Genomic DNA, 18,246 nt, shown 5'->3' with positions numbered 1-18,246 from the left:
CAGGGTGTTATCACAAATCTATCTTTACAGGGCTTTCTGACTGGTATATATCCTTTACATGAGAGATCCAGGGTAAAATTTTCAAAAGTGTCTAAGTGACTTAGGAGCTTAATTCTTGTTTTTAGAAGGTCTTGGGTGCTTAGGAGTCTAAATCCAACTTACTTTCAATGCATTTAGATTCCTAAGGGCTTAAACTCCCAAGGGACTTAGGTACTTTGACACCTTTGAAGGCATGGGCCTTAAGTGCCTAGGTCTCTCTTGAAAATTGAATTAGGATAATAAATCATTTAGGGCCTGATTCTGCAAGACCTTATATACCTGCTTAACTTAACTACTAAATTAAATATTATTTAAAATATTACCCACAATCTATTCATAATGGAAATGTTGATGGATATTATCTCACCATTTTATTTTACATACAGTAAAGCGTATAATCATTTTTAACATGTAGTAGTTCCCATTGAAAACAGGCTGAATTTCACTAACCTTGGTTATGACTAGGGCCTGCCTATTTTATTTTTATCAAAATATTATTGAAGCGGTGGTCAGAATTTTTGCTTAGCAAGAAAAGGATTTTCAATAAACACAAGATTTTGATAACTACTTCACTAACTTTTCTGATAACTTTTCAACAAACTAATTTTAAAAAATAAAAAAGCCATCCTTTTGTTGAAATTTTACATTATTTAAAAGCCATTTTTCAATTAAAATGCCTTTTTTTTTTATTTCAACTAACTTTAGTTATAACTCTAGTAAAAAGATCCAAAAGGTAAAGAGTGAAGATAGGACTAGACAAACACAATGAAGCATATGGGTGAGGACTTGATGTATGTATCTTGAAGTTAGTTGAGTATTTTAGAAGTTACTCTGAAACAGATGGTTGCGGCTCATTTATGAGAAGAATTTTTACTGCTTCTACTGGGGAGACAGGTGATAGAATTAGGGCTTGTAATAGATTTTGAATTTTTTCCGATTTTAAAATAAACTTTGCTCTTGATGTTAAAAAACTTAGTGATGATCAATGGGAAAAACTTGGTAATATTCCTTTTATCCACAAAACAGCTTATGCTCAGAAAGTATCATCTCCCAAACACAAGCAAGAGAGCATGCACCTCCTAAAATAGCATCCATGTCTACACAAAATGGTAATCTGGAAGAATTCTGGGATGATCTGGGAGCTATTTATAGTATTTACAGGGAAGGGTGGTGCAAAAGAGGGGAGGTGTATTGCCCAGAGCTGAATGGGTTTTATGTGTCCTAGCACCTACAATGGCAGTTGTCATCCTCTCAAGTTCACCACAGTCACCTCTTTCCATCTTATCATACTTCTAGTCAATCGTGTTCTCATTTTTTACAACCTTTCTCCTTTTTCCTTTCTCTGCTGACTTTGTTTTCCTTAACTTAGCTCACCGTTCACTGGACTAAATGTAAAAAGAAAAGGAGGACTTGTGGCACCTTAGAGACTAACAAATTTATTTAAGCATAAGCTTTCGTGAGCTACAGCTCACTTCATCGGATGCATTCCGGACTAAATGTGTGGCTTATGTCAGACTACTAAGAGTACCAGTCTGCTTCTTGCTGGCATGTATATCGCTAACTGTGGCGTCTCTTTGTTTCTTACTTGTTTGGGTTTGTTTCATATTACATGTTACCGGAAACTCACAAAACAATATTGCCCCCCAAAAGAGAAGAGCTGGAAAAACCCTCCAACCCTATCCCCACTGATATCGTTGTTCACTGACAGATGGCCCAGTTTCTCAAAAAGCAAAAATGGGGCATGGGGAGAATACTCTTGTTCTGAAAAGCTCTACAGGGGCTGAAATCTCTTCTAAAGCAATGTCAAACTGCTAATCAGCAGCAGCCCTATCAACAGCTACAGGAAAAAGTTCTCAGCAAAGACACTTATCCTCATTATTGTTCTCATATATGATAAACACATTCTGAGCACTTACATCAGAATAGAGAGGGAAAATCTCTCACTCTTTTAATGCTGCAAATCAGAGCTACTCTCTAGCCCACAGCATAAAAAAAAACATGGGCTTTTGGATCTCATTTCCACTAAAGTTACTATATTTGACTCTCTAAATAAATTTCTTATCCCTTCAGAATAGATTGTATTTTCTATAACTTTCTACAGCTGGTCTCTAAGGCGTATTACAGTGTCCTTCAAATTAAATAGTGTTCTAAAAACCTTGTTTGCTACAGTGTTTAAATTATTTGTAAGCTCACGTATAGCAGGTTTTGGTCACAAAAAGCAAAAGAAAAATTATATATATATATATATATATATCAGTCTTTCGCTACACTTTATGCTACAGTTCCTCTTCTCCTGTCATACCCCACAACCCAGTCCAAAGTCCATTTAAAGTTAATGGAAAGACTCTCATTGATTTCATTGGGCTTAGAATCAGAAGCTTAAGAGTTCTAAACTTGGTGTGGATGAGGCAAAATACAAATTTTAATAGCTACCAGACATAAGCAGGGTAAATATTATTATTGCCATTTTACAGATTGGGAAACTGAGGCACTGAAGGACTTAGTGACTTGCTGAAAGTCACATTGAAAGTCTATTGTAGACCCAGGAAGAGACTCCAAATCTCCCAAGTCCATACCAGTGCTACAACAAAAGGACCATTCTTCCACTTCACTATATAGTAGAAAATAATATAATAATAATAATAAAGGCCAGTGACAGTGGACATTATTGTTCTAAAATTATTGGCTGTTCTAGTTGAGAGAGGTCTGAAGACAAACATATAGTATATAAGTTCCTGGTGACAGCATATCTTATGGTGATTGGCAGGTTGGGGTTCTTGTTGTTGTTGTCCATGTTCTTTATTTGGCCATATTATTCACATTGTTATCTTTCTGTTGTACTGTCCCTGCTGAGTTAATGATCATATTTTGTGTCTACCTGCATGTCTATCTAGGAAGTATACTGTTGGCCAGGGGGCCAGCAGATTGGCCACTCAGTGTTTCTACCTATACCCATTTAATAGGCTTATGGCTGTCAGCACTACAATTTCACTCTGTGTTGGAACTTTACCTAGAAGGAGTGTGGGGTCTCTTCTTCTAAACGTGTGCGCTTAACTCTGGTGGACTTGAAGGGTCATTAAGTGTGTGCAATGTGAACAGACTATATCCCACAAATTCAGCCTGGCAGCAATACTTTTTTAAAAAACATGATTTAAGATCATTTTGCCTATTTTTTCAGACTTAAAAAGAAACAGAATGCAAGTTTTTTGTGGGTTTTGCGGTGTTTTTTTAAAACATGCTCCCTGACTCAAGAACAATTTAGTGTTTGAAAATGAAATGTTGCAGGCTGTTAGTCTATAATATGACTTAAGCCCTTTTGTTATTTTAATCACAAAAAGGGTTAAAATTCACCTGGCCAAGATTACTGAGGTTTTAAGAACAGCAACATCACATCTCTGTGGTAATTACTTTTCCCTGAGATTGTACAGGGCCATAACATGCAATGCTGACAGCTCTGCATAGCCTGATCCAAAGCCTGCTATCGTCAATGGGACACGCTTTCCATTGATTTCAGTGGGTTTAGGGTTACGGTCTCTTTGCACTAGCTAATCACAGCATATACTATGCTATTTTGCAGCTATTGAAATATATAAATTGAATCAGTAGTTCTCAGGAAAGGGGTGTTAACCCATTAGTGGACAGCAGGGGACTTGAAGAAATCTACTGATATCTGCGGAAAAACAGCTGGAAGTTGGAGAGTGACAAAAGCACTGCACTCTGGCAATTATAAAAGCTTTGGGCAAGATTGTGCCTGATCCCTGCACGGATGTACCCTCTCTCCCGCCCCCACCTGCGCACCTGAGAAGACGCCTGGAACAATAAGACTCTGTGAGCAAAGGGTCCTGCTGCTCTTGGCTAGGATAGTACTTCCTCCACGCCCCCAGGGACAGGAAGAGAGTGGGACTAGAGAACAGTGCAGAGAGGGAGGGGGAAGCTGTTGCAGTCTTTTCAAGGATGGTGCATCAACACAGCTTCTTCTCACTCCCAGGAGCTCTGAGAGGCATTGTGTCTGCCTGAGGCACAAGGACTCCTGTGGTTTCCGCTGGGGCAATGGAAATCTGTGCAGACCGCAAGGTGAGGCTGTGCTTCAGTGTCATGACAGAACACCTCAACCACAAAAGCTGCTAGAAGTATAGTTAACTAAGATCACACAATCCTATTCAAGCTCTCTGGTAGCAGGCACTGTGTATAACTGTTCCTTCCTGGGCAGGAATTGGAAGCTACTCTACCTCTCCCTCTGCTGGGTTGAACGTAAAAGTGAGAAGGAAAACCAAAGTGTTGGAAAGAGAAGTGGGAAAAGAAGGAAAGAGAGAGCAAAATAGACAAAGAAAGAAAAAGAGATGGGCACAAACAAAGAAAAGAAAGAGAAGCAGGAGACAGAAACTCAAAAAGGCAAAAGGAAGAAAGACAATAGTGGAGAATACAAAAATATCTCGTCCCCCAGCTAAATATCCCCCCATAATTGTTGCACTGAATATAATGTAGGATACAAGATATATAAGTGCACTAACAAAATTTGCCTTTTGTTTATGCTGAAGTGACTTTTGGGGCAGGTTGGGTTTTTTTGGTTTTGGTTTTTTGGATTTGTTTGTGGGTGGGTTTTTGTTTTTGTTTTTTTTTTGGGGGGGGGGGGAATTTAGCAGCAGGGCATGGGAATTTGTTCTGATAAACTTAAAAAACAAAAAGCCATCAAGAACATCTCTTATAAGATAGACAATGAGTCAAATACCTGTAATTGTCAATCAGGTTAAATGTAAGCGTGAATGTCAATAATTTTTGTACTAACAAGGCCTCAAGAGCTTTTCAGAAAACATGTTGTTGTTTTTTGTTTTGGTCAAAAACTCTGATACATAAAAAATGTTTTAAGAGTGCAATATTAAGGGTGTGATATAAACTAGCTATGGAAGGACATCCAAAGTTAAATCTGACTTCATCTTTAACTGCTGCAATGTCTAGGTGTCACATGAATGCCACATTTTCTGATCTTCTATAAAATCAGTGCTGCGATATCAATGCACAATGGCACAAATTAAGGCAGAGCATCAGCCATAACTTTGGCTTTTGTTCGTCTTTGTCATAACCCTAACTGTCTTTCATTCTAGGGTGAAATTTTTCATGTCTCATATTTAAATCTATTTTTATGTGTGTGGGTTTTTTTTTATAGTTTCCCTTTCCACTTTTGCTAAAGATTAATGATATATGTGTGATCACTGATTTCCATGTGCAGAGTTTTGTGTAACAACTGATGGCAGGGTATGGTTTATTTTGTATTTAAATAAGGACTTTTGCCCAGCTAGCCTATCTTTTAACTAATTGTGTAGTAGAGTCATGATGCAGAATTTATCATACCACAGCAATATAGTGCTATTCCAGTTACAATCCTTAGTGGTGTATTTTATATATCATTCCATAGGTACACATGGTGCTTACTTTGTCTCCTTAAAAAGTGATCTGAGAAAGCAGCCCAGCAATTCATTTCCTTAGCCCACCAAAATTATCACTTGCTCAGAAAGCAACATACTAATCCTAAAACTGCACTGAATATTGTTAAATATTAATATAGCAAGGGAGAACAAGAACAAACTGTTGTTTTTTATTTTCTATTTTTGTAGAGGGGCATCCTGGTATGGGCTCTCCCTGCTCTGACTAACCAGGGTATGAGCCTAGGAGGACTTGTACTTTCTCTAGGCAATGACTCAGGAATTTGGGCTGCTTAGAGGAGGAATTGTAGGCTTTTCACCAGTCCTTTCATTCTAGCACATCATTTTTCACTCTTTAATCCCATCTCTTTCCCAACATCCAGCATGAGCTGAATTGCATTACTACTTGACAATCAGCTTCCAGGAGACTATACTCTGCCCTTTCCTCCTCGAAACAAAGAGATGTGCCTGTATAAAAGCTCCCAGCTGCTGAGAAATTTAAGTCCTGATGCAGGGAACCCTGGCAGTGGATTGCGCTGCCAGCCAAGCCACCATACTGGCCTTATTCTTTTAAAAAATATTTGCATTATGTAGTTCCCACGATTTTATCATGTATTGCTCACCTTAGGAAAACTTACTTTTAAAAATGACTAAACGTTCACAAGGAAAATTCTATGTGTGTGTGTGTGTGTGTTAACTGTGATGGCACATAGCACATTTTGGATCTAAAGTGGGAAATCAATACCATAAAGTAATCCCACAACTGCACAACGGATTTTTATGCCAACCAAGTCTTTAATTGTCACGGCTTTCTTAATACACAGAGCTCTCATATGCACTCAGAGCTTTAATTTTTGTTAAATGATAACGTATTCTTCCTTCTACTGCTTATCTAGCTGTTTTGGATTTTTTTTTAAATAGCTGAGTTTTACCTAACTAGTCCAAATATTTCTCTTTTAAGCAATGAACAAATAAGCAAAGACGAAAGCATGCAATTTGCAATAGCATAGCATAGGTTATTATTATTATTATTATTATTATTACTATTAGACTTAAAAATCTATCCAAGTATTTAGGGGTTAAGTCTTTCAGTGAGCGTCTGTGACCCAGGATATTAACATTCTAACCATGTACTCTTGTTCTTGTGGGAGCACACTAGCATACAGAACCCATCAGTGCTTGATCCCCTAGATCCACCCTGGCAGCACCCTTGGAGCAGAAGCATTTCCAAACAGTAGGGACTGTATGTGCTGCAACAAACCATACTGGAAAATGGCAGATGAACCCTAAAGCTAAGAAAGCACTTTGAGCCTGAGCTTCCAATTTCATCTGACAGGCTATTATAAAATTTTCTCTAAACTGCAAAAAGAAAACTCCAAGGATTTCTGGATTCTCAAAAGAATAAACAAGTTTCAATTTCTCTTTCATTTAAAGTCTTAACTCTTCACTGCTTTACAAAAAGCAAGAAACCAACATCTGCCTCTCACTGTTAATGACTGGTTAAGCTTTCTCCATTGGGAAACAATCTTCCTGTAATTTTTTTTCCCCTTCTACTTTCTTTCTATTTTTTCCTCTTGTCCAGCAGAAAATTGCCCACAATAATATAGAAATATTGACTAGCACTTCAGACAGAGACACTACCCTCCCTTAACTTTGAATAAATTTGTTTTCAACTGCATTTTAACACAACATAGAATCAATGGAAATATATAAAATGACTACCTGACTATAAAACATTTAGCATCCTATCCAAGTCATAGTATCCACCATCTCCAAAGGCTAGTACCTACATATTTTGAAAGAGAGGTACTCTCTACGTATATCTTTAATGATAGCAGAAGTGCATATTCATAATTTTTGTCCTCTTTCTTTCAATGCAGATTGAATCCAGGCAGCATCCTTGCCAATTCTTTTTTTCCAATACCATCGGAAAAATAAAACTATGACAAATTACTTTTATTACTTCCTTAAAAAAGAACTGAAACCTGTCCAAAAAACACACAGAGGACAAAATACTAAGTTGGATGACTCAGAGCTTTTGCTGAGTACAACAAGAGTTACGTAATAGTACAATATTTTAAACATAGATTGATGGGGGAAATGTAACTGTACATTAAAACGATGCTTGGAGTGAGCATTAGTTGCTCCATTTATCTATTTTAAAAGAAAACAAAGTTACATTTGGATTAATAACTGAATTATTTCATGGATCAGCCAGCGTTAGTGTACTGTGTCAGACTCTATCCTGCATTCCTGGTACACTCAGAACTCCTGATGACTTCAGTAGGAGTCTTGCATGTGCTGGGAATGCACAATATCAGGCCTGAAGAGACTAGTGCTCTTGTATTGGTTGTGGTCATTGAGGAATGAAACTTTTTATTTAGTAACTATATACTATTAGGGGAATAATTATAAATTTGGCTCAATTTTCCTACTCTTTGGCCACTTAGGTCTTAACCTTGCTCCAATCGATCAATGGGAACTTTGCAATTGATTTCAGTGGGAGCAAGATCAGTTCTTGAGGCCCAGATTCATGCCTGGTGTAACACCTTTTAGTTCAAGTGGCATTCCATTATGGATGAATCTTGCCCTTTTGGGTAACACAAGTGGCACAAAGCAGCTGGAAAACGTCTTAACCACCTAGTGGAGATTTCCTTAGTGAAGGGTATCCTTGGGTGACACATTGCTACCACTGTGGCTCTAAGCCAGTCCCTGTCCTGGCCTTGTTGTAGGGGGCATTCCCAGGGAATAGGGGCATGGTCAGCGTGTCTCTGTGTTTTGGCTATTCTAGGTTCTTGGAATGACCCCTTGGGGGGGCTTTCACTGATTTAGCTTATGCCAGATACTTGACGGATCCCAGGCTGATCCTAAGATTGGGGAGAAAACAAAGGTGATAGAAAGCCACCTTTGTTCCCCATTTCCCCTGTCCTGTGCCAAGCACAGCTCAGCTGGACTGCAGAACCCAGCCCTTTGTTTTTAAACCACTGATGTGAGAGTGAAATCCCAGGGACCAATTTCTGCACTTAGTTACATGAGCGTAACTGACTAACTTAATTGGGGGTTGCACTTCTAGAACTGAGAGCATACTCTGGCCTACATCTTCTGTAGAGGGGATTTGCTGAGGCAGAGGAGTTGCAGCCAGTGTCTCCCCCACCCCATTTTATATACTTATAATTAGAAAAAAAGTTTGTAAGTTGCTTCAAAATAAAACTGAGTGTTCTCATTTTTCCCAAATATTTCCACTTAGCCAGATGAGGTATTTACTTAATGGTGCTGGGAAGAAAAGGAAATGTAGGGAAAAGTTCTATAAACTCATCAAAAGCTCAATTTTCAAAGGCAATGTGTGAATCTCTTTTTAAATAAATGACAATTCATTCTCTGTTTACTTTAGGTAAAGAGAAAAATTCATTGTGGAGCACTCATTTTTGCAAGCTAATCAAGAATATTAGGTCCCAACAGATTCATTTAATAGAAATATAATAGGCATTCCTGCTTGTTTTTAATCTTGCCTAGTTGCAAATGCTAAAATGAACAGCAAATTAACCCTGCCTTGGAACAGAGATCCTTTCACAGCTGATATCATCTCTCTTACGGCTTATAAACATTCCAGGCTCCTTGTCAGTACTTCGCTGGCTTTCACTCCTTCCACAAAAGAGAAGAGGGGGAAAGCGCCTGACTACATTTCACTAAAAAATAGAGGAATAGTTGAATTCTAAAGGGAGTACTGCGTGTCAGCTCTGCTGTGTTTCCTAGCAGAACAAAATATTACAATAGTGTCTGAGAACAATGTAGAGCTAAGATTGGGGTGGGGGGAGGGGGGCCTTTTGCAGCTTGGGAGGCCGGTGGGTTTTTTTTTGTTTTGTTTTGTTTTTTTCCTTGTGCTTTACTAGCCATTTCCTTCATGGCTCCTTATGAACTACTGTACAAGACAAGAGAGTAAGACAAGGCCATTCAAGTTCTATAATCAGATATAAAAGATTTGCAAACAATTTGAGATGTTAAAATTGTTCAATGATATCAGCACTAGCATTAGAACTCTAAACAGGAAAAAAAAGATGTAATATTTCATAACGTATGTAATCATGAACAAAAGCCTTTCAAAAAACTATTTTCACTGTGCTAAAGTAACAATCTAGACTTGTTGTAAGTATGTTATTCTTACAAGTAGTTCGCAGTTATTCTTGAAGGCAAGCCTTGGAGTTTCCTTAGCATAGTGCTGCTGGGGAAAATTTTCAGCATGTCCATCTTCATCTCTAGCCTGAAGGGAAATATAATGGCCTATTTAGGGACTTACAAATAATGGAAGAAAAAAATAGCTAAAAGCATAACAGCTCAGATAATTAAAACAACATTATTAAGAAATTTGTTTAAATACGCAGTACACCTTTTAGATATGAGAACTTGGGATGCTGATTGTTACATAGTTTAGGCTGAACATGCAAATTCACTGTGGTGTAATAATTAAAACAACAAGAGACAAACCCAAAATGAAATATTTGAGCTAAAAATTGTGAGCACTTAAGGGTTTCAATTTACTTCATTGCATTTTTCAGGATTACATTACATACGTACTTGTTTAAACTTTTTTTTTTTTTACATGCTTAAGCAATTCCTAGATAACGTACCTCTATTTTCATTTTAACAGCAAGGCCATTACAAATAGCTTTTCATACTCATAATTTACATGTAATGCTATTAAAGATAAGTGGATTCTCCTTCCATTTTTAAGTAAAGCTCTGAAAAGAGCAATCATCTAACAAGAACAATGATTTTTCAATCAAATGTGGTAAAATATTTAATTAAGAAGATGCATTAAAAGTTACTGGTTATTTTGATCTACACTGTCAATTAAGAAAGCTGAAGTTTAAATGGAGACATTAACAGAGCCCATTAGCAATATTGCTTGCATATAGTATTTTCCTTCTAATCTACAACATTTTCTGGTTTAGAGTTAAAGCAAAAGGGAGTAGTAGGTGAAAGGAGGAGTGTCAGCAACACACTCATTACACTGTTCATTTGGGTGACACTTGCACTCTGTTCCGCTTTCATCTCATCTAATCCCTGACTGTTCACTCTTTCTCAGCCTCCTAAAATTCACAGCTGAGCTGTCTCTTTCACATATGGCTTGCATATAATTATGCATATTCCATTTTACACTGCATTAAAATGATGAGCTTCTGGCTCCATGCCAGCTTATTTAAATAGGCCCCCAGTGAACTAGGAAAAAAAAAAGAGGAACACAAAAAAGCCATACAATAAGCAGCAGGTAGCTCGGTTTTCTGTCTCTTTAGATAAAACGTATGTCTGCTGCAAAAGGAACAGCTGAGAATTACCTGTTGTGATGTATGGACTGTGGGAAGGAGGGGAGGAGAGAAAAAACAATGAACACACATCTATGAAGTTATGACAGCACTTACATATTGTTCTTCCTTAATGTAGTGTGAACTGTCTATTTTCATGTGTCATATTCAGAGCTCTGAGAAATTTTTCTTTTTAGTGTTGGCATTTATGAAAGATATTTGCACCTTGTAAATTCTATAACTTGTTGCTTGTCTTCAGATAAGCTTCTGTCCCTCTTTGTGGAGGTGGAAGGTGTTTGGGGCATGAAAGGGGAATGATAGGGTTAACAATATTGAAGTTTTTAAAAAGCATCTATACCTGGTCCAAAGCCCACTCTCTCCAGTGGTTTCTGAATCAGGCCCCTAACTGTAACTGTGGTGTGGACACTAGCAGACTTCACTTCCCAGGGATGTTATCAATTTAAAATTCACTCATCTGTCTGAAAATGTTTTACAAATAATATCTAAGATAACTATGGTATAACTGTCAACAAGATGAAGGGGAAAATAACTAGGTTTATTTACTTTATATATTTCACAGCACTTTTGTCTCATCTATTGATCGGTTTCCCCTTTTGTCTGTGAAGATCTCTCACACACCAGCTAAAGAGAGAGATTTTTTTTTTAAAGAGGAAAATGTGATTGTAAAAGGACAAAAAACTGACAGGGGACTCAAGCAGGTGAAGTACCTGAAATTACTTTTAACTCATTTTTTAACTGATGAGATTTCAGTTCACTATGTCTCTTTTATCTCTTCACTTTAAGAATGAACCCTCCCACACACCCCATAAATTTACCCATCCTGCCTTGTGGAACTAAGCATATCCAGGTTAGACTGTGTTGTCTACCCTGCCTTTTCCCTTTTTGAACGCATGCGTTGTCCTTCCCTCTCCTTCTCCCTCCTTAGAGGAAGAAGGATTTAATTAAGGGTCTCTAGCGGGCCTTATGCCCATACCACTCTTCCATACCAGTCAAGTGCAGCTGGGAGACAAGTATCTATAAAAATGCCCCTCTCAGAGTGGAATTTGAGCTTGTCAGCTTTGTGTCCCAAAGCAGCAGTCTAGGGCTACTGACTAAGTCACTAGCTTTTCACCCACTCTGTCAAAAAAGAAAACTTATGATACCCAAATGAGAAAGAGAGAGATCTGTAGGTCCAAGGCAAGTATCATGTAAGGCTCTGAAGTGCTTCCTGGCTTCCACTGAATACAAGTTACAAAGTAATATCTTTAGATACAGTGTAACAGCCTGTACATGACAGGGTACACATTCTAGCTTGTCAGTGACCTTCTATAGACATGTACTGCTGCAATCTGTAAGTACAAACACACACCTTATAAAACTAAATAGAAATTTGTGTTTATAGTATGTGTGCATGTCAAAATATACCGTCAAACCCTATTTCGCCCTGCCCACCTAACCAAAATTGCCACACAAGCTGATGGCAAGGCATTGCCTCCCCTACTTATCCAAACTTTGTTTTATACAATTTCGAATGTCTCTGACAACTTGTTGGGCAAAATCTGCATGTACCTATACTCACAACAATTTAGCTACATGATGCTATCATTTATGATTGTGGTAAAAGTAAATACAATTCAACTGTCTACATCCATAGTTAAAAATTCTTATTCATAGTGGTCAGAGCTATTTCTCCATACCCAACTACTGTGCATAAATCCTCCTCTAGGTTCTATCAGTTGCAAATTACTTTTGAAAGGCTATACTAATGTTCAATGTTGTGGGTTTTTTAATAAAAAAAAGGTTGCACTGAGCTTTTTTGGGGGGGGGGGAGGGGTGCCTCTCATTCACTCGCAGTTGGAACCATTTGACAACCACCTGTGACAGCCACGCTGACAAAACAGTGCAAGGAAGGCAATCTTTCTCAGTCACCTTTCACAAACATATGCCTGTGAGTTAAGAATGGATAGCACGGTGTGTGCAGGCAAATACAGAACATCAAAAACTGTTGTATTTTCCAAGTGGCCCGTTGAGATCCCTGATCCCTATCTTTTCTTCTCTTTTACTCCCCTACCATCATCCTCAAAGGCCAAACTTCATGCTGACCTTATAGTGAAGGCAGCTCCATGGAGCTGACCATATATTCCTCAAGAGACCGACCATTAGTGCCACTCCATGCTTCGTGGGGGAGGAGTTCTCCCACAGTGACTAAGCAAATTACCTTTGCAGCCCTCCTAGTCTTTGTTTGTCTAGGCCGGGCAGGGACATAGCACTGCACTGCCGCCACATGGCCAGAGTAGCCTATCAGAATCCACATTACTAACAAAAGGAAGACCTTCAGCTTCCAGAGAGCCCTGGAATCTTTAACCTCCACTTAAGTCTCAGAGGATGCATACACATAGTAACACTGGTCACTGCAGTATCGCTTTGCTGCCCTGATAGCACGGTGTATGATCTCACATCCTGGAATAGGTCTTAAGAATACTGATCCCAAACCAAAAGTGCAATAAGAGAAGTCACATTGCTATATGTAGTACCCCACAGCCATGCACTGTGTGTAATGCCGTTGACTCGCATTGTCTGTAATGGGTTTCTCTGTAAAGTTTTTAACAGCTTGTAAGTATTTTTAAAATTCAGGATACAACTTAAAAAAAAAACAAAAAAAAAACAGTGGGTGTGGAGTGATTTTCTTAGTTCTATGTTGTGTCCACTCAAGTACTGTGCAAGTTACCTAGGAAAAGAAGTAGCAGTAAGCCATATTCTTTCAGTCCCATGGAAAGAAGCTATATAACTCACTCAAGGCTGTCACCCTTAACAAACAGGAACAACAGCAACCTGCAGAGAAATTTTCTCCTCCCCATGTCACTGGAATTTCTGCATGGATATTTGTTTCTCCTTGACCTTATTCTTAGTGCAAAATTCTCTCCTTGATCTACAGAGCAGAGCTCTTATCCATAGTGCAGGGTTTTTGGTTTTGGTTTTTGCATACTCCCTTAGTCTTCAGGGAGGAAATTTGTCCTTACCCAAATTATTTAGTATTTAAGTGTAAGATTTTCAAAAGTGCCTAATCACTAAATGCTCTCAAGTGTCTTAGGTGCTTTTTTGCAAATTTTACCCATAAATATTATTGGGAACAAGGCAGGTCATGCTGAATTATTTATTAAACTGGGTTTATTAAAGTTAACGGCCTTCTCTAAAGTAGGACAAAGCTTATAAGAAAAATGCACAAAAATTGCACAAGCTAGCCCATGAAAGTACAGTGCTATTTAGCTAAATATGCTTCAAACACCTGGTTGTTAAGGACAATAATAGCAAATATCTCAGTAACCCAAACTCATAGAATATTTGACTACTTGCATAACAAAACTTGCAGTCCAGTTCCTGTGAAATGCCCTTTCAAACAGATGAGCCATCCCAATGTGATAGTTACATCCAGACACATGATAGATGTGCATGATTGGATGTTTCTGGTACGACAATCAGCTGGAAAAGTTTAACAATGCTGCTGTTTAAGTTGCTATAATTAGGTTTCAAAATTAACATCCCGTTAAGATGAATTTCCCCTGTTCATCTCAGTCCTGGTGCTGTTGTTTCAGTCAATGTGGCTACAGATGCAAAAGACAACAGGGCTGCCATTTTCATTGTGAAGATTATCGTTTCTACCAGAAGGACATGGAGCTCCCTCTTGTCCCCCAGCAAAGTGTATCTTATGAAGAATACAGCAAAACTTGCAGGAAATCCACAGTTAGATGCTAATCCTTGAAATGCATGGTCCTCTGGATTTCTATTGTCCCAGCTAATCAGTTATTATTATGGTTCCTCTACTCACTTCAACCAGTAATGGTAAAAATAGTTTTCCACTTCCATTTCTGGATATTCACTCCATAAATATATTAGTACACTAACTAGCTAAATTGGGGCCTCACCACAAACCCTGAACAAGGCACAGCCCCAGAAGCAGACCGTGGACCACAGTGGGGACTACAATCCGTAGAACATATTCCATTATTTCTGCAATCATGGAATAAATGGACAAATACTGCAATCCCTATTTAGGGGAAACTCCCACCAGTGCTTAAGGGAATTTTGCCTCAGTAAGGCTCCTGGATTTTGCCCAAACCACAGAATGAGGCAATAAACCACATTCATTTTTTTTAACCTTTTGGCCTTCTCACCTGCACTCTGCCCATAAATCCATCTCTGCTGGTACTACTCCTAGTATTCCAAACCTCTCAGTACCTTTCAGACAGCCACTGTGAATTTTTAAATAGGCCACAAAATTGTTTAATAAATTCCCCTAAAAGTCAGATTAGTGAAAAGCAAGAGTTGCAAATCACACTTTTAATAGTCAGTCCTGGACTATTTCTCAGGTCAGTTTGTTTATGGCCACCCCAGGCTAGCAATAAAGGCCCTATTAAATAGTTCCCAAACTGCGGTCTGCGTGCCACCAGTGGTCCTCTTAGCAATTGCTGGTGGGCTGTGGAGAGCTGACTGGTCACATGATGCTAACTCCCCTTTTTTTCCAGCTGCTGAAATGCATTAAAAGACAGCTAAAAATACATTACTTTCCTAATGTTATTTTTCCATGTAAGCAACTGCTGCAGTCGCCACAGGAATGTTATTTGGTCGCCAAGGGGAGGAGAAGTAGTCCAGGAGACAATCCCTCTACTAGAGGTGACTGGCAAAGGAAAATAGTAATTAAGTCTGTGCCCTTTTTTTACTTCTTTATGATGCATTAAGAGGGGGATGGCCAGAAAGGGTTCTTCTGATTTTCCACACACATCCTCTTTCTGCTTATTTTTTATAGTAGAAACTAAGATGATGACATCAAGAGAATAGTAAACTGTTGGGGGACATGTCCACACCCGGCCCCCTCCCGTGATTGGGCCTGTGCAGCTGGAGAGAACCTACACACAATAGTTTGCTATCCAGTAGGCACAGCGTACTTTGATTTCACTGGCATGCATGGCAGCCACGGGCAACGCCATGGGCTCCACAGCTGGGGAGGGCTTTCTGATCATGTATGAGCTATGTGGTCACCAAGGTGGCATAGAGGTGCCTTCAAGATTCAGTTCAGCTTTGCAGCTGCAGAGTCTAAGCAGATGGCACAGTTCAACACCCTGAAGGTACCTATGGCAAAACTTCAGTCTATCTCTTGGTAAAATTTGTTTAGTGTTTTGGGATCATTTGACAAATTGTGGTTTATAAACATCACTTCTTAGCAGGGATGGATCCAAATCAAAACCATGGGTGTAGTTTTGTGGGGAGAGGGCACTGCCTCCCCAAACTGCAAGTTTTGGGCAGATGCAGAATTCCCCCCCTCCCCCATGTGCAGCCCCATTGGCCTGACTGGAGTTGCCCCCGCAAATACAGAACTCAAATGATGCTATCCTGTTTCTATAATAGCCAAAAGCAAATACCAAATCTGACCACCCCAACACTTAAGAGAATCTGGGTTCAGAAATGGATTTAAACCCCCTAAGTTGGGGAGTTCTGGAGCACAATAGTTTTGGTGAGGATACAGGTTAAGAAGCCAGAGGCCTGGCCTGAGGTTATTATTAGTAAGAAACTGGAGAAGCACATCATTAAGAACTTTCCTTTCCATTATGTCAACATACGAAATACTGTCTGATTTTGAAAAATAAATAAAGGCTCTGTGTGTTAAACAGGCAGTTCCTCTGAGAAAAAAATGCCCCAGGAAAATATAATATTGTGTGACAAAGGAGACAGGGCCATCCCGTGAAATAACAGGATAATAACTGTTTCTGAAGTAATCCCCATCAAAGTGATCTCAGATAGTAAGGAGCATAATGTTCACTTTCTGACACAGCTTGAGCACATTTGTTTTCTCTGTGCTTGAAAATCTAATAAACAGTTAATTTGTTTTGTATGATCAATAAATACAAATGCCCCTGCAAGGGTTGTGGCTCATAATGGTATCATATTGTGCACTGGATTTTTTTCAGTCACATTTTTCTGGTTTGACAATACCATCAGCCTATATTTAAAATCAAGCTCCAAGCCCCACTGTAATGCAAGCAACATTATAATTGAATCAGGTAAGAAGAGGTAATAACAAATCACTCTAGTGTGCAATGAAATCATACCTTTCATCCCACTACACTTTAAAGAGCCAGTCAAGACCCTGACAATGAATGAAGGACTCAACCCTCTGGATTCATTACCTTTTTTTTTTTTAATGTCTGTTTCATATATGGCGTACATAAGCAATTACACTCCACAGGTTTTTGACTCAGGATTTTCTTGTATAAATTATTTATAATACTGTACTCTAACAGAACCTTCCATCTGATGGCCTAGAAGCACTTCATGAACATTAATGAACATCTTTAGTCTCACAACATGTCTGTAAAGTATGAAGTATTATTCACCCAAGTCCTGAAAGGCATTGAGAACCTACTGCTCCGATGCCTAACCTGTCTTGAGTTTTGTCCCCTTACATAACTTGTGTTTACAAGCAAATCAAGGCAGAGCCAGGACTAGAACCCATACCTCTGTACTACCAGTCCTCTGCTTAATCATGAAACTCCCTTTACGTTTTCAAACAAAAATCCTCTGTTAACAAAGTAAACCTAGAGAAACTCATTTTCCCTTTAAAACTCAGGCACATCCCATCTTCTTCCTTTTTCTTCTGGACACTAAATAGACAGTTTTTGTTATTACTGACTTCTCTAGGGCTGTGCTAACCCTGTCCTGACAGTTCACGGCATAGTGATATATGAGAAGTGTTCAGGTGGCTGACAGAAAAGCTAATTTTTTCAAACCACACAAACCTTGACACATATTATACATTTTTTATATCCAATGCAGAATCTTCAAAGAATAAATATTATAACAAATACATAACATCAGGATAATCTGAAATGACCTTGGCTTATTGCCCCGTGAACATTTCTTGGTCAAGTCACAGCTATGTGGGACTTTAATAAACGAGAGGTTATTCTGCTGATCTGATCTCTGATTAACAATAGGCCCCATTGAGAGACAGTAATGGACTGTGCCTGACAGTTATTGCAGCATATTCACTGGCGGCCTAACATACAGCTCGAACACAAATGAAAATATACTACATACTTCCTAGCAGATTCCATCCTTGTAATGACTAGCTAACTCCAATGTAGCCAAATGTTCCTAACAATCTCTCTCTCTCTTTGTGTTTTTTATTTATTTTAATTTATGAGATAAAAGCTTTCTTGAATTTATTTTGTGTGGTTCATTGTCAGGGAACTTGAGTATTCTTTTCAATTGATCCTATTAGTACAAGGATTCCAGAATACAGATAAGATGTTCATATACAGAGAAAGCAAACACTTCCAATTAGCCTCCCAGAGAAAAGGGGAGGCGGGGACATAAAAACAACAATAAGGAAAAAAAATCCCTGAGATGTTGATTATGGTTAGCTGAGGCCCATGAACCAAACAAATCACTGTCTCTAATGCATTTGTTTCAATATAACAGTTTCTCACAGG

At 38.6% G+C, this 18,246-nt stretch overlaps 1 protein-coding gene across 2 annotated transcripts in view; it reads right to left on the bottom strand.

Annotated features, from left to right (window-relative positions):
* Positions 1 to 18,246, bottom strand: part of SOBP (sine oculis binding protein homolog) — a 142,029-nt gene that overhangs the window by 61,373 nt on the left and 62,410 nt on the right. Inside the window, exon 5 of one of the 2 annotated variants that reach the window (XM_074948194.1) lies at positions 9,622 to 9,717. The exons of the other annotated variant lie outside the window; for it this stretch is intronic. Coding sequence (XP_074804295.1) covers positions 9,622 to 9,717 — 96 coding nt within the window. The remainder of the gene's footprint in view (positions 1 to 9,621; positions 9,718 to 18,246) is intronic. 2 annotated transcript variants of the gene reach the window in all.

Source organism: Natator depressus, chromosome 3, assembly GCF_965152275.1.
Source record: "Natator depressus isolate rNatDep1 chromosome 3, rNatDep2.hap1, whole genome shotgun sequence".
Lineage (NCBI taxonomy): Eukaryota > Metazoa > Chordata > Testudines > Cheloniidae > Natator > Natator depressus.
This window is presented reverse-complemented; position numbering and strand designations above follow the sequence as displayed.